The 22,142-nt window shown below is 39.2% G+C and overlaps 1 protein-coding gene across 1 annotated transcript in view; it reads left to right on the forward strand.

Annotated features, from left to right (window-relative positions):
- The window catches only part of USP13 (ubiquitin specific peptidase 13), a 54,495-nt gene extending 32,926 nt beyond the window's left edge, over nucleotides 1-21,569 (forward strand). Inside the window, exons 9-21 of the mRNA XM_067301642.1 lie at nucleotides 1,201-1,272; nucleotides 1,554-1,647; nucleotides 6,178-6,303; nucleotides 7,624-7,777; nucleotides 9,643-9,817; nucleotides 11,973-12,061; nucleotides 12,442-12,564; nucleotides 14,665-14,691; nucleotides 16,893-17,036; nucleotides 18,033-18,199; nucleotides 18,729-18,891; nucleotides 20,559-20,643; nucleotides 21,347-21,569. Coding sequence (XP_067157743.1) covers nucleotides 1,201-1,272; nucleotides 1,554-1,647; nucleotides 6,178-6,303; nucleotides 7,624-7,777; nucleotides 9,643-9,817; nucleotides 11,973-12,061; nucleotides 12,442-12,564; nucleotides 14,665-14,691; nucleotides 16,893-17,036; nucleotides 18,033-18,199; nucleotides 18,729-18,891; nucleotides 20,559-20,643; nucleotides 21,347-21,440 — 1,513 coding nt within the window. The 3' untranslated portion in view covers nucleotides 21,441-21,569. The remainder of the gene's footprint in view (nucleotides 1-1,200; nucleotides 1,273-1,553; nucleotides 1,648-6,177; nucleotides 6,304-7,623; nucleotides 7,778-9,642; nucleotides 9,818-11,972; nucleotides 12,062-12,441; nucleotides 12,565-14,664; nucleotides 14,692-16,892; nucleotides 17,037-18,032; nucleotides 18,200-18,728; nucleotides 18,892-20,558; nucleotides 20,644-21,346) is intronic.
- Nucleotides 21,570-22,142: the final 573 nt, after the last annotated feature.

Consider the following 22,142-nt stretch of genomic DNA (forward strand, 5'->3'; position numbering starts at 1 on the left):
TCATCACAGGCACAACAGAAGAAAATAAAATATTCTTATCAATCAAAGCTGAACACTGATCACTCCAAGGAGAGAAGCCTTTTTTTGAAGGACAGTCTATGGTTTGCAATAACATTCAGAGTGTTCTTTTATTCCACAATGAAGTAGTGTGTGTTCTGGAAGTAATGCTTTTAGATCTTGGAAGGCCTCCCAGGTTTTCATGTAGCAATTGCCTTCTGGAAAAGAAGAGGTAGAAAACCTGGTTTTGTTTACTTTGTTAGCCATATGGAGCACAGCCTGTAGACTCATTAAGTGCCAGCTTTTATACCTCCATTTTAGAAAAAAGCATCAGGATGGACTTTACTAAGGGAGGTTGTTTACTGTAGCATGATCCTTAGAGTTGCCTGGAGCATTTACTATCAATACAGCAGTGGAGATCCTTAATGAAAGATGGATCCAGTAGAACTTAGATGCCTTCTTTCAACATGGCCCTGCCTAGCTAGCCTGTTGTGCTGAAATGAAGCAAAGCTCAGATAAAAAGGGCTACTAAAAACTTTGCTTTTTGGAAAACTGACTAAGACAATAGATACTTCAGTGTTTGTTGTCAGGCGTTAGCCTTCATTTCTCTCAGGAAGTTGCTCAATAGAAACTTTTCTTTGTATTTTGGTCCTGATGTAAATTTGGAATTTAGTTGGCAAAGTTAGTTAGGACTGGGAAGTACCTTGGTTCTCAACCCAGTTCTGTGGTTTTGAGCAAAACCTCTTAGTATCTCTGCTTTTCACCATCCTGTAATTATTTCATGAAGATGTTTAGAGGCTTAATTATGGTAAATAACATTCATTGGAATGGAAGCTGCTAAAAGTAAGTTTGTTATCTAGTTATCCCCTTTGAGGCAGAGAAATGCTTAGAGATGGAGAACTGAGAGAATAGATCAGATCATGGAGTAGAATTTAAATCTCAGATGAATAACAGTTCATTTGCTTTCTCTCTGGCTAGAAGCGAATAAACAAAACTTAAATGTCCACTTCCTGGCTTCTTTACTATGATTTTTCCATGATAGAAACACTCACTAGGGCTAGATTAAGTCATTGCCGTGATGCAAAGTTTGACTTGCCAGCACAGTGGGAGCTTGCTGAAATATCACTGCAATATCTGTTAGGGTATCCCTGAGTAAATCTCACTGTGATATTTGAATGTTTCTGCTTTGTTCTTGCTGTCCAGGTATGTGGGAAACCTTCCAAGAATATTTGACTACTCCCCACTTGATCCAACACAAGATTTCAACACTCAGATGTAAGTGACGCTTTTCAATGATTTAATCTGTCAAGTTAAATAGAATCTAAATAATGTAATGGCAGGACAAAAGAGCATCTCAGCAAGTGAGATCTGGCATAGGGTGCAGTGTGAAGCCCTGCCTCCTTAATTGCAGATAAAGATGTTTTCTCAGGAGGTCAAACACAGTAAATTTCTTTTTTCCCTGGAAGAATATCTTCTCTTATTTTCTGTTTTATCTCCTATGTGTTTGATTTTTATTTTTATTTTTTCCCCCTCTCTTTCCCTTCTCTTCCCTACAGGGCTAAATTGGGACATGGCCTCCTTTCAGGCCAGTACTCTAAGCCACCCGTGAAATCTGAGCTTATTGAGCAGGTGATGAAAGAAGAACACAAGGTATTTGAATGAGCTTGTGCAGCCTGGTAACTAGGTAAAAGTGATATCCCGAGAAAAGGGAACAGGTGCTGGGCATCGGAGAGCACGGGTGGATCCAGCATGGGATGCTTAGCAAGGTGGAATGTGCAGGATTCTAGTCAGGAATATATTAGTCAGGGGCTATTTGTGCAAAGCATTAAGGCAACCATTGGTTCTGCTATTAAAGTATTCTGCTGCTCCAGCGATAAGTGCAAAAGTTCACAGAACTCATAACTTATGTTGGTCTTCTCTGAGGGACAAAAGCACGTTGTTTAGAGAGTCCTGAGTATTCAGAAGCAAACTTCTAAATCCTGAGTTCCCAAAAGAAATATAAAGACCTAAAGAAGCTGTCTCCAGTGAAGTGTCTGACAAAATTCCACCTGATTTCAGGAGAAGCTTTCCAGATAGCATAGAATTTAGTGGTGCCGGAGTTTTTCATGCCTGTGAAGGAGGTGCCATTCAGAGCCAAATCCACTGGGGATCAGTTCGAGTATTATTTCATGGTACAAAAATCTTGCAGAAGCCTATCTGTACCTGTGGGATCTAACCTGAAAACACGGTAGCAGGTGTGGTTTTGGATACAAATTGAAACTCTAATTGCTGGACATCCTGGGGGGGGGAAAAGTATATATTTCCTGATTTGTAATAATTCACAACAGAAAAAACTTGGAATCAGCTTTCTGAGAACAGGCAGTTTCAGAACAAAGATAGACTGAGGGAAGTATCGTGTAGCTAAGGTGCCATACACAAAGGAGAGAGGAACTGGGTGAGGAAAGAAATTTTTTTCCCATGTTTGTATAATAAAGGATTTTGTTTCTCTGTCATAATGAGTGCTACCAATAGGAGGCTGTCCTTCTGTTTTTGCTGTAATTGGCAGTAATTTTGCAGCAGAACAGATATTTGGCTCAGTATCTGGTTGATATATAGCTTCAGAAACACCAGTATTGTTGGTTTTTAATCTTAGTATTGCTTTTGTGCTGTTCTGCAGCATGAAAGTTGCCTGGTTTTCTTATGCTTCAAAATGTGTGTTTGGCATTGTAGCATCCATAGACCTGTATCTTCATTTATCTATGGTTTTTTCCTCCTTCAGCAATGAATACTTGTAATCATCAGGAAGCGTATTCATGTTCTCTTTGCCCTCCAGTCTTTTGATTTTAACAGTAAGGATAGTTTTTGACCAAGACACAACCGATCTATTTGTGTCCACAAAGTTCATGGGGCCTGCTTCATTGCCTGGTTTATCTTTTTACCTCTTCTTGCTCACTTTTGTGAAGAAAAGATGTCAGCAGCTTAGTGGTGTGGTGGAAAAGTTTCCTCTCTTGCGAGTTGTTGTACATTTCCCCTGCCTTTGCAGAGCGAGAATAACGTTAATTCAGGTTTCACCCCTCTGTTTAAACTCTGCTACTTATGAATTTGCCTTTGTTTTCCCTCTAGTGATGCATTTAAGCAAAACATTAGTTACTGGGACAGTGTTATCCACCCAGGTGAATTTGTTGATTTTAGAGTTGTTTTACTATCTACCTCAAAACATTTTGTTTAGAGGGATGCTGGAAAAATAGGTGCTAGATTGTACCTGTGTCCTTGCCGACGTCTGGTACTGTGACCCCAGGCAGCACGTGAAGTCAAACCAAAGATTCCAAAGATGGAATATTTGGAAAGGAGAGGTCAACTAATAACCAATATTGAAAATACTGTATGTAGAAAAGAGCTTTTTTTCATGGAAAAAGTATCTTTGATACCAAGTTATATTTTTAGAGACAGTAAAAGTTGTGCACACTTCTATCACAGAAACATGGTGATAGTTTCCATGGAAATTGATATTTTACTCTACCTTCATCAGTTATTGATACAGGGATTTCTCCTTCTAAAATTAGAATACCAGGGAGATTTTGGACAAAGATCATCTGGTACACAGATGAAAGCCCCATGTCTCTTGAGCAATTGCTTTGCACCATAGCTATTCATTGTTCTGGAGAAACTGAGGAATCCTGCTCGTGTTTCCTTTAAATAAAGTTTAAAACCATCAGTGAATCACTGCCACTAAGGAATGGTGGGATAGCTTTCAACAGACTCCTCACATTAAATTATGTATAGTCTGGCCTGCTTTGTAAACACATACAGGATATCAGTGAAGAATAATACACTGGAAGCTCAGGAAAATAAACCCTTAGAATAAAACTACACCTTAATGTTTACCCCAGCAGTGACTACTAGCAATATGTAATGAAGTACTGAGAACTTTTTAATGACAGGTAGTATAAATCTCTGCCAGGCAGTTAGTAGTAGCCATCTACTGGCATCTGAGAATACTTGTATTGTTCATAATTTCAGTTCAATTAAGTTGTAGTTACATGCATCAGATAACTTCCTTATCAAGCAATTAGTAACATGTATTAGGGTTTGAAACAGCTTTCACTGCTTTCATTCTTACTGTATTGAAGATTTATTTAGAAAAGTTCAAGTATAGATATTTCCTGCCTTCTTCACTCTGGACTTGCAAAATTAGGAACTTTTCTCCACAATAGTGCTGATATACATACAGATTGTATTTTACCATCCAGATAGTTGTACTGACATTTATAATAAATAAAATTGCATGGAATTTTAGGCCTTCACCATTTTCAAGTGCTTCTGCTTTGTGTCTGTAAAATCAATTATTCATTTTATTTTTATTCTTTTACTTTTTTTTTCCCCTCCTATGTGCAAAGAAGTTCTCTCGCTCTCTGGTTCTTTGGATTTCATCCAAAGTTTTGGGGAGTTGTTGCCTGTAAAAGCATTCATGTGAGATCTGCAGTGGTCCAGCACAGTCTATATTTAGCTAAACTGTTTTGCAACTGTTGATGGGGAATTTATGCTAGGTATTCTATAAATATTCTTGGTTCTGTGGGGAGCTAAAATCTTCTTTTCAGCACAGGAGTTCAGTTTGGGAATGGCAGCAGTTTTCCTGGACCCACTTTAACATAAAGCAGGCTCAAAGCTTCAAGAGTCTTTATCTAGGACTTGATTTTCTGTTTAGAGCTTTACCACTTCTTCTCTTATTTTCATGCCCTTCAGGTGGAAAAGGTTATGAAGGGTGTGATTCTTACACGCGGCACATTTCTGTTCTTCCTGCTCAAATGGCTGAATAAAAGGTGTAGAGATGTAAACATGACTTAACTCCAAACACATTGCATTAGACGTCAGGGCAAATGTGCCACCTTGCAGTGTCCTTGCTTCTGACATAGAAAGAGGCCAGGTATATAGTAATTTGAGTTGTTCTTAGTATTTCTCTCCCCAGTCCTAGCTGTGATGAAAGGCAATTGAGGACACTGAAGTGATACATAACCCAACATTCAGAAATCCCTAGAACATCTCTTTATGCAAGCAGTACTGCAACTCTGTGTCTCTACAGGGCCTTTAAAGAACATCTTAGCCTAATGAGGTTGCTGGTGTATTGCCAGAAGTTGAAAAAGCATTGAGACTGAAAATCTGCTTCTGATTTCCATTGATTGAGAACTACCTTACCCTGGTGAAACCAAGAATAAAATTTAGATCTTTCAGTGTGTGCTTTATGTGCCTTCCATTTCATGCTGCTTTTTCTATTTTTATACTGGGATGATAGTGCAACTGCAGTGAGGACTGAGGTTGGCTTAGTATTTAACCGCCAACCCTCTGACCTAACATAAAGGCTACACTTCTGCTTGGACTGTTTTGGAAATTATTCTTATGGAGGATGAGGGCAAATCCAAATTAAGGGTTCTGACCATTTCAAAAGTGGTATTTAAAAGTGATATTATCCAGTGCATTCTTGAGGATGCAATTTAAGAGAAAAAGAAAAAATAAAGCTCCTTAATGTGGCATGGGTAAAGAATGAGAAAGTCAAAGCAAGGACTCTCTTGCAAGCTAGATATTTTCTGATTTGGCATAGTTTCCTACTGGAGTAAATCCTTCCTACTGAATGGCTAAAGGCAGTATGTTCTGGTCCTTAAACATGAGCAACACCTGCAAACAGCAAATTCATGTCTGTTCTTAACTACCCATGTGCAAATGCATGCTGTGCACATTAGTTGCTCTCTGCTTGATTCTTTAGAGATTGCTGGAAAGGTTTTTGTCCTGAGTAAAGCTGCTAGCTGATAGATCAAAGTGCTTCAATGCCCACATACTTTAAAAGATGAACAGAGGTCTGAAAGGAATGTCAAATGTTAGCAAACAGTATAGTCATGTGGCCTTTCGGAAAACTACTGTCCCTTAGCAAATCTTCAGTGACCTCTTTTAACTCGCAAATGCCATAGAAAAATCAGATAGAGTGAAAGCTGCAGGAAATAATTCAAAAAACATAAAGCGCCCAAATCATGTTTCAGAACCCTTTTCATTTTTATTAAAATGGAAATCCAGATGAAACTGAAGCTACCATTTCTCTAGTGCCAGAAATGGGCCACAGATAGATCTAGTGGAGTGACTTTCGGTTATTTGGTCCAGGAATGAATAAAAATACTTCTTAAAAAGGTTTCTCTTTCTTTCATTTATTTTTAGCCTCAACACAATGGAATATCTCCCCGAATGTTTAAGGCTTTTATAAGTAAAGGTCACCCAGAATTTTCCTCTAATAGACAACAAGACGCACAGGAATTTTTCCTTCATCTTATAAATCTAGTAGAGGTGAGACAATCTGGATAATTGCTTCTTCTTGTCTGCTTATATTAGGTAATATGGTATTAGGTAATGTGGACTGAGATATTATGTGAATGACTTTTTTTTTAATAGCTTTGCATATATAGAAAATTGCACCAATTTAAATGTATTTTGGTTTAGAAACCATTTTTTTTTATTCTCTCTTCTCATTACTTCAGACCCTTGCATGACCACACACAGGGCCAATGCTGCTGATAAAACTGCAAGAGGTATAGAAAAGTCAAGCATCACTGAACAAGCTATAAGACTTAAAAATATGTGATTGTCCTCTTAAATTGCTGTTCAGTTTATGATTACGTGCTGTCCATGTGTTTACCAACAAATTCTGTCTTGGAATATTAAATGGATCAGGTATTATTATTCCAAATTTATATCGTCATCAGGAGCAAAGTAGTCACCATGTCCAGCTCCTTTGCAAATGCCAGCTATATGTCATTGAGTCATTACAGGAGGAAGGACTCCCCTGCCGAAAGCAGCGCCTATTCGTTAGCTGAATATTTCTGTATAAAACGTTAGTTCCACTGAGTTTCAGCTCAATGCTGTATGCAAAAGACCCAGTTCTGTGAATTTTAATTCTGTCTTCCTGAAAAGAAAGTTTACAGAGATATCTGATTCTGATTTAAAGCATTTTTTTTCTTGTCCATCCTTCCTCCTTCCTTTTCCCATTTGCCCAAGACTCAAGGTTGTTTATTCATGTGATACATTCTGGATGAAGTTATTCACATTTGCATGCATAATGTTCCGCATTCCAAAAACCCATGTACTGATTATAGGGTTGTTGGGAAACATTTTTCAGCTTTTTGCCTGATAAGCAGACACTAACATGAACAATAAAGAGGAGCTGTATTATTTGTATGACATTTCCATTTGGTAATTAACTACACGTTGCTTGTTCTGTTTCAGTGCAGGTTCAGAGTGCTAGGAGCAATTGTATTTGCTAAAAGGATGCTCCATGGTATTTAACTGAGCTCTCTCTCTTTGTTATAACCTGCCATCTTCCTACCATCTTCTGTTCACCTTGTTCGCTCAGTTGATCAGATTTGTTAGGTCTACACCCTGCAAGTTACTATGCGTAGAAAGATACTGCTGCATACATGGACGCTGGGGATTTCAGTGGGATTATCTGTGGGTGCAGGAATCCTGCATGAAAAAAAGTGCAAGCTGAGCTGTCAGGTGTGGGTGCAAGGATGGTGTCTCTGTGCTCACCATAAACAACCAGCATGCTTTGGATTCTCTGTTCGTATGAATGATCACCACTCGAGTGACTGACTCTACTGTTCCCTTCAGAGGAATCCTGTTGGTTCAGAAAACCCCAGTGATGTTTTCCGGTTCCTGGTGGAAGAACGCACACAATGCTGCCAGTCCAGAAAGGTCCGCTACACTGAGAGGGTGGACTATATCATGCAATTACCAGTTGCCATGGAGGCAGCCACAAATAAAGGTAAAGGAAAAGAACAGGTCCGTTGACTGAGTTTCTGGTGACTCTCAACTATGAGAGAATGAGGTTGTGGCCTCCTGAATGTGCTTGTTGGTGGCAAAGTGTATGAAGTTCTTACCCTTACTCTTATGAGGTTTCTTTATACAGATACAATGGTTCAGGGCCATGTGGTAAATCAAGCCAGTGAACTAATCTGGGAGGAAGGTTATTTTGTTGGGCTTTTAAGTGTAATTTTTAGCACATATCAGTTTATGGCTTTAGAGTCCCTGCTTATATTTGTTGGAAAACAGGATTCTACCTGGATACTGTTGGCAAATTTTTGGACAGATTTCTTCTGAAAACTGTGGGATCATTGGAAGAGTCACCACTCCAGAATGTATCACCAAGAATTGTAGCAATTTGTGTGATAAGATGTCAGAGACTTGTGATTACAAAACTTAACCCAGATTTGACCTGGGGATGTGCCACACCGCTTGTGGTTTGAGCAATACATTTATTAGCAAACGTTATTTATTTTGCTTTGTGTGTGTGTGTGCATGTGCACATGTGCGTGCACACATGCACCCAAAGGTCCCGGTTAGGATTAGATCCCCTTTGTTCTGGACAGTGAACCAGTATTAAAATATATATATATATATTTTTTTTTTTCCCTTAAGGAATAGAAGAAGGAACTGAACATACTAGCCAATGAATATTGTAAAAAACCTGCTTTGTGTGTGTTAGAGATAGATTATAAGCTTTCTGGTTTTGTGATAAATAGAGAAGAGGAGGTATAGCTAGTTTGTCATCTATAAAGCCAAGGTGCACAAACTGAGTATTGTGAGCTTTAGGAGAGGTGGGAAGGAGGATGAAGTGGCAAACATCTATTTTATGTACAGGAATGTTTTTTCATGCATGTGAGCTGCCTGAGAGCACATAATTGTTTTTAAAGGAGAAGGTGGCTGAGGAAGGTTAGGAGACTTGGAAGAGGGAGGGAGGGAGGAACTGACAGATGTTGGTTGTTTATGCAGTTGGTGGTGAAGTTGTGAAGAGTCTTACCGGCCAAGATAATAAATGTATGCTTGATGTGGAAGTGAAGGGGATATCAGATGAGCACTAGAAGGGGGATAGGATCTGGAAATTATCCTGGCTGCCTCGTTTCCTTCATAACCTCTATTGTTTAATAAATTTTTAAAGACAAGAGGAACTATTCTGATAATTTGATCAGAACCTCTGAAATGGCACAAGGCAGACAATTCCCCTACTGCTTTTCACCTCACCCATAACTCTTTGAACTGGCTGATACATTTAAAAGAGACCATTTTGATTTGAAAGTTTAAGTTTTGGAGAATTTCTCGTTCTTTTTTCATCAGTTTCCATGATGGTTTTCTTGCTTATAAAAGAGTGTGTTATTTCCAGGTCATAGCTCAGGAGTTATATCAGTTTATGAATTTACCATATGATGCTGCTCATCTTGCCAGTATCGGGACACTATCTAGATCATACAAAACCCTGTCCTGTCTAGAATGCCAGATAGCAGAGATGGACAGCAATAATTTTCCAGGGCAGATTGAGCTGATAAAGTGGGTTGGTGGTATTACTATTAATACAGGATTGTGGTTATCATGGCAAGGTTTTAATAACCCGTCCCCAAGTATTTCCAGTTGTGTGTTTTCACCGTGAACAGAAACCTTAAAGAGCGGTTTCAAGTGTGGCTCCCTGACCCCAATATAGACAAAAAGCTTTGATGCCCAGCTAGAGCCATGTAGAAGTTTTTATTGGTAGGTAGGACTTTGTACTTCTAAAACCTGTAAAACTAACACTGCAGAGAGGTGCATCATAGCCATGACAGTGTTCATTTAGCTTTTAGTGTCATGTATGTTTCTCAGATGAATTAATAGCCTATGAACTGAAGAGGCGAGAAGCAGAAGCTGCTAGGAGAGCCCCACCAGAGCTTGTCCGTGCCAAGGTCCCATTTAGCGCGTGTCTGCAGGCCTTTTCTGAACCAAACAATGTAGACGACTTCTGGAGCAGTGCTCTTCAAGCAAAATCTGCAGGAGTTAAGTAAGTGTCTGGCTGCCTGTTAAAAACCTGTATAGTAGTGCTCTGTGCTTATCTTGCCACCTGGACACAATGCAGTGAGGAATAGCCAAAGGCACAGCAGGCTACGGGATTCTGTTAGTGCTGGGGCTTATAAGCATTATGTGCAGGTCAACCTTGACGAGAGTCGTAATGACCAGCTGAGCAGGAACTAAATTGTTCTCAACTGTCAAACTCCGAGGGGTGATATGGTCTGGTATCTTGTGACTTAATTGTCTGCCCGCATTTTAAAATCGGATACCATGTATTAGCTAGTGCTAGAGCTCTGTATTGTGCTGTAAAATACATAGTCTGGATCTCTGTGCTTGGTCTCTTGATGTCATCCTTTGACTAAAAATGCTGAAGGGCATTGAATGGAGACAGAACAGGGTGAAGTGAACAGAAGTTGTAGTTCTTGTGTAAGCAGCTTCTTTAGATGGATGGAGATTTTTGCATTTGCGACACACTATACTGAAAACTTTGTTTATGTTTTTATTATGTTTTACATTATATATTATGTGTGGATTTCAGCCTATCCACCTCTGCATGCTACAGTGCTTGGTTGCATCTGTTAAACTTGATTGCTGTAACTTGTATGGTGCCATGGTACAAGATGGACATATAAAAGAAGGAACATACCTGATGTGTTTATATTCAGGTAGATAAAAGACATAACCAAGAGCATCTTGGACTTAGAAATGTTTAGAAAGCATTAAGAAGAGATAGGACAGCAGGTAGAGCTCAGTGCAATTTTCAGGGGCAATATTTCTTGGTGGGACTAAGAGTTAGTCCCTTATTGGGTTCTGCTTTTATAGTTCCACAGCAAGGTGTGGTTGAAAACTGGGCTCTGCAATTGGTTTGCTGTGGCTAGGTACTTAGGTATTTTTAGCTCACTTTACATATCAGTGACTCACTGCTCTCTTAGCGTACAGTTTCACTGATGACATTGTATTGAAAATAGGGACAGAGAGAATGCAGAGAAATTGGCAGAGAGAATGCAGCAGAATTCTAAAGGTTTTGTGTATTAACTGTAAATGTGTATGCTGCAAGAATATTCTAATATTTAAATAGATCCAGGATTAGTTTGTAGTTTAGCTCTTCCTCATCCCCATGGTCTTTAAATGCATTCAAAGATAAAGAAGAACTGTCTGTCTTGTTTAACATTCAAAATTTTCTGCTGCAGATCATACATTTACTAAAATTGCAAGGTGGAGTTAACTAGAATTTAGCTAGAAAGTTTTAGAAAGTTTAGCTAGAAACTAGCTAGAATTTAGCTGGAAAGTTCTAGAAAATCTTTAGAAAATATTATGGAAGGAAGGGATTATATTAGTGATGCATTTACCTTATTTTATTCAGTGTAAAGTTAATTAGAAAAAAGGGTGGTGTATGCAAATGGTAGGTAGAAGGAAGGGTGCAGGAGTCTAAATCTGGAAAAATGTCAGCATGGATAATGGGGTACACATAACGTTACATTATGTTCAAGATTAATTCTCACCTCTTCACAAAGTAGGCAAAAATCAGAGGTCCCTTTATACTCAGAAGTCATCCCCTATTTGGGTAAATATCAAAGTAGTTCAGTAACAATATCATGTAGATATTTTATATAGCACTTTCATATGAAAAAATGACACCTTTGTTCTCTTTGAGTAAGTGCTTTATAGATGGACTAATAACTCATGGACAATGTTACTGTTATTAGAAAGACAATTTAAAAAAAAATGCAGATTTCATTGTTGTTACATTCTGTACAAGCTCCTTTTTAAGCCCATGCCCATGCCAATATGTCATTCAAAATTTACTTCCCAACATTCAACTTTGGAACAACTTCTGTAAACAAGTTTAATTTACTATTTACAGTTGTTTTCTATGCTCTTTCTATAAGCAGAACTTCCGCGAGGGCTTGGGCTGACATTCAGAACATGAATGTATAGAAAGCAACTACTGGTAGTGTACTTCACTGTACTTGAAAACATACTCTTTTGTGAAATTTAGGTTCTCACTTATGTTTATAAAATCCATCACCATTCATCTTACTCAGGCATAAAGTTACTCATCTCAGTGTGCATGAGGTATTGAAATATATATTTGTTGAGATTTTTGTTGCTTTGCTTCACTGAATTTTATTTCTGGTGCTTCCCAGAACTTCTCGTTTTGCTTCATTTCCTGAGTACTTAGTGGTACAGATAAAGAAGTTCACCTTTGGCCTTGACTGGGTACCCAAAAAGCTTGGTATGTGCCTTTTATGCTTACCTTTTTCCTATTCTGTCCAAGATATCCTATAACACCTATACATGTCTATATACATACATCTATAATGAGGACCTGGTCTGAGTCATCATTTTCTTCTTTATCTTTATTTTAAGTTGAGATTATTTTAGATTAAACTAAACCTTCAGGTGTGTGGAGTTAAAAGACAGGTTTATGTAGTCTGGCCTTCTAGTTAAATTGTGCTTTAGCATTCGAAACTTCTCAAATAACTGTTTTCAGAAGGAGAATCCTGACTGTGTTTATAGCTTGTGAGTCAGAGTCCTCTCTCTGAAGGGGTGGGTTTGTGCTATGTGGTCATTTTGCTGGATTCATAACATTAGCCTGTTTCTCTACTTTTGTAGATGTTTCTATAGAGATGCCAGACATACTGGACATCAACCACCTAAGGGCCATGGGTCTCCAGCCTGGAGAGGAGGAACTTCCAGATGTTGCTCCTCCCATTATCATTCCTGATGATCCCAAAGGTACTGACTTCTGTTCTCCTGATCTCACCGTTTATCCTCTCTCCCTCTAGCACATACTGATTCCTTTCATCTTTACCCTTCAGAGCTGCAGATAAAAAGCAGTTCCACACTTCTGTAATTGAACACTGTTACATCTCCCCACAGCCTTTTCTTCTCTACTTAACAACCCTAGTTCTTCCAGCTTTGCAGTTTGGATGATGTTTTCAGGATTTATGATTGTTGTTGTTGCTTTGGCCTCTCTCCAAGTAGTCCGTACATGTTGGAAATTGCTGTGTCCGAAGATAAAAATCATATTTTGTGAACTAGATTGTTTCACTTGCTTTGCTGGCTGTAGTTTCCTACTTATCTCGCCTTGTCGTGGTGCAACACCATGATGCTGTTCAGTGGAGATCAGCTTGCACTGCGTTTAATTTTTTTTATCTTTACATACAGAATTACTCCATAGCTCCTATTTGCATGGATGATTATTCTTTCTTAAGGATGAAGTCCTTGTGCTCATCCTTATTGAACCTTTATTGGTGTCTAGGACTTAAATGGGTAGAGAAGAGTCTGAAGACCTCTAGGTTTATGAAAATCAGCCACATTTAGACAGCATTGACTTTCAGAGCGTGTTCATGGTTCCCTTTCAGTAAAGTCATTGTGCACTTCCCAAAGCCTGGTGCAAATAACTTCATCTCAGAACCCTGCGCTGGGTCTCATGATAGGTGTCAGAAGTGGAGTGGAGCTTTAACCTACTCATTTCTTAGGAGGTGTTACTAATTTGCTATTACCTTAAGAGCACTTTTGTGCTAAAATTTTTCTAAAACCTGATGATAAAATAGTCTAAGTGGTACTGTAGCTAAATCAGCTCATGTCACTCCCTTGTGTACAGAATGTGATCCTTCCTGGTCTGAAGGACTTGTAAAATCTGTCAGGTATTAAGGTATTTGCTGTAGGATTTTAATATAGTTCTGAGCAGATGGTCTTCTGTTCTGTCTCGAAGTTGGCTTGGATCACATGAAACACTGTGGTTCAAGGTGGAACAACATAGCTTTTCTGCTGAACAGATTAATTTACAGTACCGTGAAATTTAATGCACAAAGGAGTACAGTTTAATAAAACAGCTGTCTGGGCATAGATTAAGATTCAAAATGTTATTCATTTAAAATTTCAAAAATTGTTTGCAGTATGACCTAGCAGCTGTGTGTGCGTGGTTCACTTCTCTGGATGTGCATAGGGCTGTACAGCCCATTAAAAAAAGCCCTGCCTCAAGGAGCTGATGTTAAACACCTGACTAAAATGGTTATAAAGCAGAAAGAATGAGTGATTAACATACCATGCTGTTTTTTTCTTAAACGCTATTTCTTTTACACTAATGTTCAGAACAAAGAATATTAGAATTTCTTCCTTCCTCGTTCCCTGGATTTCTCTGGACAATGAAATATTTTGCAGCTAGTAAAATCACATTTTTATACAGTGACCTTAGAGCCAGGTCTTTACAATATCCTCCAGATGACTTAAGTTTGGGTGCCTCAATATTTAGTAGGATACCAAAGTCGTGCAATTATTCTCGTGACATGAATGCCCCATTTACTTGGATATTTATAATAGTGGTGGCACCGTATCAAGCTTTATGCCTGTGAAAGAAAACCAGTGCCTGAAACTGTGTGTCAGACCAAAGGCTATGCAAAAATTCAGCTCTCTGAAGGTTTTTTTGTCCCTCATCTGTAGTTCCTTACCAAGGCCCATTCTTCCTTTAAACCTCTTGCTCAATAGACTGACCTAGTTTTAGTTTAAGTGCATGGATGATAGTACCTCATTTAAATGGATTCTTGCTTAAGTTGTTTTAGGTCAGTCATCAACTCTTATTTCCTACCGGTTTATTGTACCAGCGTTGCTTTGCTCTGAGCTGAGTTAGGGAAATTACTGGGCAGAAATATCCCCAGTCTTATTCAGGGCAAAACATCAGGGCTGTAAGGATGTTCATGCACTGCCTGTGTGAGATCAAATGTTTCTATGACTTAAAAATACAGATTTTGTTCTCTCTCATATGAATCTTCTCAGCCTTCACTTAAGTCACTTTACTCCCCCCCCCCTTTTTTTTCCTTTCTCAATTTTCAGATCATATGATGAACCATTTCATGGAGTGTATGTATATCATTTTTCTGACACTGACATTTCAGCTGCTTAAACAAATTGCCTTGCTTTTGCTCAGTTAATGGCTACTCTGTCTGCATAGAGATGCATGAAGCTTTGCTTGCATGCTTCTAAATGGCACTTGGCGTTTGTACTTGGTCAGCATTTGCTTGCGTGTGTGCTGGACTCCTAAGAATCTGTAGTAGCATCAGTTGCCAAAATATGGCCTGTTGCTCTATCTGTAGTTGTTTTGAATATGAAATCTAATATACTTATGTATAACAAAATAGTTATTAGCAGATTGGAAGATGCTAACTCACATACAGGTTTTGATTATATTTTAACTGCAAATTTACAGTCATTTATTGGAAGAAAGACACTATTATTCTATGCCTATACCTTTATCTGTAGCAAGTAGGTTTCTTTTTAGATTTAAAAGTTAAATTTATTTACACATATGTAAGATGAGACTGAAGTTAATAGAAAGGTTTCTGCTAACTCCATTGGACTTTGGATGGATCCTTAAATTAATAGTTGGCTAAGTATGTTGAATGCCAAGTAGTACCTCTCTAGGCTTGAAAACTCCTTCATGTTTTATCTAAACTTTAGCTGAAGAGAAAAGATTTGATTTTAACTTTCATTTCTGACTCTGCTATACTTCTAAATTGACGTTATCGGGATTTTAGCAGAAACTTATTTCAGTTGTGATTTGTAGGGTGAAGCAGCTGGAGCTGCTGTACAAAAAGGGCAAGTTACCTCATGAAACACCCCTTTGACTCTGGTACTCTGCTAATTCCCAGACAGAAGAAATAGTGCACTTTATCTTAACCATCAAGTCCTTTCCAAGTGGATCTTAATGAGAAAAGAAAACCCGTGTATCTATGATTTATTAGTTGTCATGCATATCTGTCCTGCTCTAAGGAGATTTGGATGATCATTTCACAATAATTTTAAATTAACTATTAAACAGCAAAGATACTATTTTATGGTTAACGTTGCTTTTTTTTCTCTGTATTGCAGTGGTGGTGTTCTGTGCTTTGCTGTTAGTGTCAATGGCTATAAGCATACATACATCAGAACTCTGTATCTGAAAATAGTTGCAGAGCATGAGCAATAGCTGCCTTTCGCTTAGGGCAAAAAGTCAGTAGCGTATATGTAATGATTTATGCTGGAGTCTAAATGGAGTCTAAAATGTAATCTGGTCCTTCTCCTGTTGCTGTTAGTATGTTTTTTGCCGCGTTTTTAGTGGTGAGGGTTGCAGATATCTGTAATGTGTCTTTCTAATATTTGCAATGTTGGCAACTTTTATTCTTACCAGCAGTATTTCTGCACAGGATGTTTTCTGCACTGCTTCCAATGGCAATTTATCAATGAGAGAGAGACAGAGAGAGTGAGAACACTGGGAGCATCCTTGTAATAGTGCTCCATAGTATCGGCATTGCTGTCGGGACAAATTGATTTTTCCAAGTGTCAGCAGAGTCAGTGGAAGAAATACTGCTCTAAGCTAAAAGCCCCAGAAGAGAGACCATGTTGAAATGCGGTGCTGTGTGACAGAGGGGGGGTACCACCTCTCCTGGGGAGAAGGACTGGCCGAGTTTCTGCTGGTGTTCAAAGCAGAGCAGGCCTGAGCAGGAGCTATGGGTCATCATCTGCAAGATGCTGCTGATCAGTGGAGTCTTGCAGTTCTGGGGATCACAGCTGCTTGATCCTGGCTCCTTCTGAACTCTGATCTCAGCTGAAGCTGTCAGCCCGTCACTCAGAGATGAAGTTCAACTGGAGACTGCTAGATCCAGCAGCTGTTGTTTCTCTTACCTGCAAGATCCTGCCTTTGAGAGGTGATTGCTTTTGGCTCCCACCTCTAGATAAGGTCAGTACCTAACATATCCACCCTCTTGAAATCCAGTGGTGAGTTTTGTATAAATAAACTATTTATTTGTATAAATAAAATATTTATTTGTATAAATAAAGTCCTCTAAGAATTCATCAAGGTTTAGGGATCTGGATAAATTACTGAGACAAAAGATTATCAGTAAATTCATAAAAAAAACTACAATGCTTTGCACAAGGCTGCTTTCTAATGAGTGTTGGTTTATTACAGTACTAAAACAAATCCAATCAGTATGTAATGTAACATATGGCACCATGAATGACAATGAGAAATACTATAAAATAGATGGAATTAGACTTTTTTTATTTCGCGTCCTTTCTTGCAGCTTTAGATATTGATGAGTCTGCAGTTATGCAACTGGCAGAGATGGGTTTTCCTTTGGAAGCATGTCGGAAAGCTGTATATTATACGGGCAACCTGGGTGCTGAAGTGGCTTTCAACTGGATCATTGCACACATGGAAGAACCAGGTCAGTGGTCAGAAGTTGTAAGGTAACTCCTGGTTCTGCATCTTGGCAGCAAGTAAAAGTTTTATAATGTGTGACAGATAAATGATGGTACCCTTCCCTGCCCCAAGAAACCTGGAGATGTGAATGGTATGTCCTCAGCTGCTCCTAGGATATGCAGATCTTGACCATTATTTGGCATCCTTTGCCTAGAAAAGGATAACAAACCAAAGTTACATCAGAAGTAGTGTCTCCTGTCCTCACTGATGGTGTAGGCCAGCTCTCTGTTTTCCACCCTTTGGTTAGGTCTGTGCTGCAAATGTGACCGATTGTGAGTACACAGAGTCTTGTGGCCCAGATGCTTTTCTTTCGTATCAGCCTTCCCTAGCTCAGACTCAGAGCATTCATGTTGTACTTAGAACAAGCCCAATTTGGTTGTCCATCTACTGATGGACAGGGCTGCTATGTAGTCTACCCTTCCTGCATCTTATCCATGCAGAGTTTGAACCAGTGATTCAGTACTGAGCATACCTGAGCACTCCATCTCCAGGGAACTCTGGATTTGGTTGAGGTTGCATTTCAGTGTGTGCTTTTGTGTTGCTTGTAAAAATGCAGAAGGAGTATGACCTTGGCTTCACTGACACATCACTTCAGCTATGGACTTAGAGTTCATTTTACATCTATATGTGTATCAGGTGGGTTGTCTACTATTCTGGTCTTGTCATTGCTTCCACATCAATCTTTGCTACTTTGCCGCAGTTTCACTTTTGTCATGTGCTGAGCTGTTCCAGCCTGCTCAGTGAGAGAATGTCCACCTAGATACTTTGTAATGTCCATGTTCATCTTGCTGTTTTTAAGACTGTCCACACACCAAAGTTCCAACTGGGCCAGCGAAATGAACTCTACATTGATTTCAGGGCTGCTTTTGAGGTCTTGTTTGTTGTTTGTTTGTGTGTTGGTTGCTGAATTTTCAATTCAGTGAGATAAAAGAATGAAATAATGAATGTTTATTTGTTCCAGATTTTGCGGAACCATTGGCCGTATCTGCTTTTGGAGGGGTTGCTTCCACTGGAGTGACTGGTTTAGGAGCTGTTGGACTAGATAACCAACCTCCCGAAGAGATGGTTGCCATTATCGTTTCCATGGGCTTCCAAAGAAATGTAGCAATTCAAGCACTGAAGACGACAGTGAGTTCCATGAGTTATTGGGAGCATTTAGGTTTTGTTTCATATGATATGCTTTGCACATTTGCATATTGGAGCCTGTGAAATACACATATGAAAGTCAAATCCAGATAGTGGATGATGCACATGGAACCATTCTGGAAAAGCAGGATGCCCAACTTGGTTGGGTTAGGTTGGGGGAAGAGTGGCTTATGTGTTTCACATGAATATTAAAATGTGGAGGGGAAAGTGAGGAGGACTTACATTTTTCTACCATCTGTTGAGAAATGTCCTGGCTGCCTAAGGACTATATATGTTGAGGATGCAAACCCGGGGGCCATGGGGAATAGTTGTGGGAGGATTTCATTTCCATCTGTCAAGCTTTTTCAGAGTGCGATGCTGAATACTCTTTCCATGGAGGTAGAGTATATGCCTTATATGTTTCAAGTGCTGTTGAACATGGTCCTTATTCTGTTCAGAGACCGGTATATAAGTGGTAGCATGATGCTAGAGAAGGTATTAAAGGCTGCTCTTTTGCTTGTTTGACTCACAGAACAACAATTTGGAGCGCGCACTGGAATGGATCTTCAGCCACCCTGAGCCTGAGGAAGAAAGCGAGTCTGCTTTGGACATGATGGATATGGAGAATAATGTTAATGCCAACATCCTCGCAGCGACAGGGTCAGAGGAATCCAGGATCAAAGATGGGCCTGGAAGTAAGTTCTCCTTCAGCTTATCATTGATTATCATGCTGTTATATCACACTTATACCATTCATAGAACTCCCTTCAGTTTTGAAGGTAGTCCTTGTGTTTTTTGGACATGACCCAGACAATTTACTCCCAGTAAATATACTCCAGTTCTGAAGCTGAGTCTGACTCTATGGGGTTGCTACACTCTGTGGGCTGTGTTAGCTCAGAAAACTGTTTCCCTGGATTTGTTGTACAACCTGAGCTCAAATTTCTTGTTGCCACGGCATAAGAGTCTGTCCTGCTCTAGCTTTAATTTTTCTTCTATTGATATAAGATAAAAGAAGGACAAAAAAAACCCTAGAGTGCTGAATTCCTTTAAGGTTGAACATCCCAAAGATAAAAACACTGCTGTTACAGATCACCTGAGTGTGTGTCCTCCTGTGGTCTGATGGGGGATTTGATAATCCCTTGAACCAAATTCCACAGTTTACATATGGCAGGTATAATTTGTATCCTGCATATGTTCATGTACTTTTGGGTGATGTTTTTTCTCTGAGATCGCAAGTCATAGCTCTTACTACTACTGCTGCTCAACAAACCACAAGATGGGGCTTTTGTACAGCAGTCAAAGCTGTGAAGTAGGCGAAAAACCTGTTGTAGATCTAAATGCACTACAATACAACAGCAGAGTGGTTAAGCTAGGATAAAGATAATACATAACTATGTTTTTTGAAGTGTCTTTAGTCACCTATTCTAATAACTGTAGTGTGTATGTTCCACACTTGTCCCTAAACTATCTTGGCCTTAATAGTCTCCCAAAAATTATTAACAAGCAATTTGATTTTGTTTCTGTGGTTGCTATTATTATATAGGAATGCTCATTTCTTTGTTTCTGACATTATAAAGATCAACCTTAAGTCTCTTGGAGACATGGGAAACATTATTTATCATTAGGTAATAAAGATTTGGAATAATTATTTTTTATGGTACTTAGCCTTTATAGACTGAGACCATTTATTGAGTGCCTGAAATCCTGATAACCAACACGATACTGTAAAATGGCTCCAGAATACCCTCTCCACCAAAATCCAGGCCTCTGTCCTTATGCAGTACCCTGAAAGAAGGTACCCTTTTACTCTCAGTGGTAATCTTGGTGAATGTTATGAATGGGTGGGGAGCAAGAACGAATGCTGAGTTCTCCAGAGATCTGAGCACAAAAATTGTCCTCTTACTAAAGGAAGAGGTTTCTTTCCTGTCCTCTCTCTTAAGGGCTGATGAAGGTTAGCACTTCCATTTTTGTTTGATTTATAGGGGACTTGTGATCGCATTCATAAACACAGCTAATCTGTGTGCAGAATGAACACCATATCTGGCACTTTATGTGGTGGTGCTCTCTGTGAACTGGGAATGAATCGCTGCTGTTTTCTCTCTTGTAGCAGTGTCTGTGATCACAGCCCTGCTGTATGTGCATAGATCTGTGTGGGTTTGATTTGGGTGTGTTAATGTTTGACAGTGAATCTGAGTGCTATGTAAAGTACATAAAGCTCAGCAGTGTAAACTGTGGAGGTGCAGAGTCTGATTTAGAAGTGCTCAGGTGTTTCTCTAGTTTTAGAAAGAAAAGGGTTTCCCTGGCTCCATGTTGCAGCATCAGCAATGAAAGACTTATGCTCTCATTTGTATTTGTTAAACAGGATATGAGCTGTTTGGGTTCATCAGCCACATGGGAACATCCACAATGAGTGGCCACTATGTTTGTCATCTCAAAAAAGAAGGAAGGTGAGTGGAATTTGGAGAGAAATACAAAGATGAGCAAATGCTTTCTATGTAATGTGCATCTATGTAGAGCAGGGTGTTCTGCACTGCGGAGTAAACACGCGTGTTGTTACCATGTATACATTTCCCACCAGTGAAATGAAGGTTATGAATATTTTGAAGGGAGATTGATTTTGTTATTGATTGCTTATGTACTGAGTCTGCATTAATTATGCCAAGGTCTGTGCTGATACGTATCATTGGCTCTCCTATGCTTGCTATCCCAAAACTGTTCCCCTCACTTTGGGGCGTCTGTTTTGTACCTGGCTTTGTTTATTTGAGCTTCCCCCAACTTTCTATCACTCCCTATCAATAGGAACCCACAAACTGTGGACTGATATTAGTACCAGTAACACTAGTACTGTGGATTTTGGCTGGTACACAGATCTTGGCTGTGGTTTTGATATGTTCCTATTGTTTGGCACTGGGGATCCTTGATTTTCCTTCATTTAAACCCTAACTACACATCCCTCTGTACATCACTCTTCCTTTTCAATTGCTGACTCTGCAGGCAAACCTGCTTCAGCTGTTTCTCTGTCCTTTTGTTCTTGTTGTGATACCTAAATTTAGATTTTAAGCTCCTTGAAGTTTGGGTCTGAGAAGTCCCTGATAAACTCTTGATGATTTTTATACATGTGGAATTTAATTAATCTTGTTTTTGTTTCAGATGGGTGATCTACAATGACCTTAGAGTCTGTGCCTCAGAACGACCTCCCAAAGACCTGGGCTACATTTATTTTTATCACAGGATACCAAGTTAGACCTCAGATCTATTACCTGGCCTTATGAAGCCATAGCCTTTTTAACCTGCCAAAAAACGTTCAAGAAAAGATAAAATCTAAAACCAACAAAAAAACTAGCCTTTGGACTGCCAAAAAGCAAAGGAAAACATGGGATATTTATAGTTTATTTAAGAACAGTCAATGGATGCCTTCTTAAGTATTAGAGGGAAGATTTCTATTAGGAGATGTACAATAGGTTGTTTTAAATTTATACACTTTAAAGGATACCTTGAAGACCATGTAGATTACTGGCATAGTCTGCAGCTAGCGTGTGGAGAAAACATGTTTCAGAATTGAACAGAAACAAGTCGGTTCAGCCCAACTCTTGCCTGTTCAGTCCGTGTGTCCTTTGAAGGCCTTGAAGAAATACTTGTGTCCGTGGTAACTGGGAGCCCCTGCTTTCAATCAGAGTCCAGACCACTTAGGGAAATCATATCCCATATGAAGTGAAAGGGAGGGGATCTGTGACTCTTCTTCAAAGCAGAATATGTCTCATATGAGATATTATTTTCATTACAATAAGAAAAGTTGACTATAGCTCTCTCTGTTGGAAATCAGTCATGTAGTGTTTTGTTTTGCATTTTCGATGCCTAAACTTAACAACATAATGGAGATGGAAGTGATCTCCTGTCAGTGACATGTATGTTTTCTGCCAAAGAGAAATAGTGGATTTCATTTTTA

This window comes from Apteryx mantelli, chromosome 9 (genome assembly GCF_036417845.1).
Source record: "Apteryx mantelli isolate bAptMan1 chromosome 9, bAptMan1.hap1, whole genome shotgun sequence".
Taxonomy (NCBI): domain Eukaryota; kingdom Metazoa; phylum Chordata; class Aves; order Apterygiformes; family Apterygidae; genus Apteryx; species Apteryx mantelli.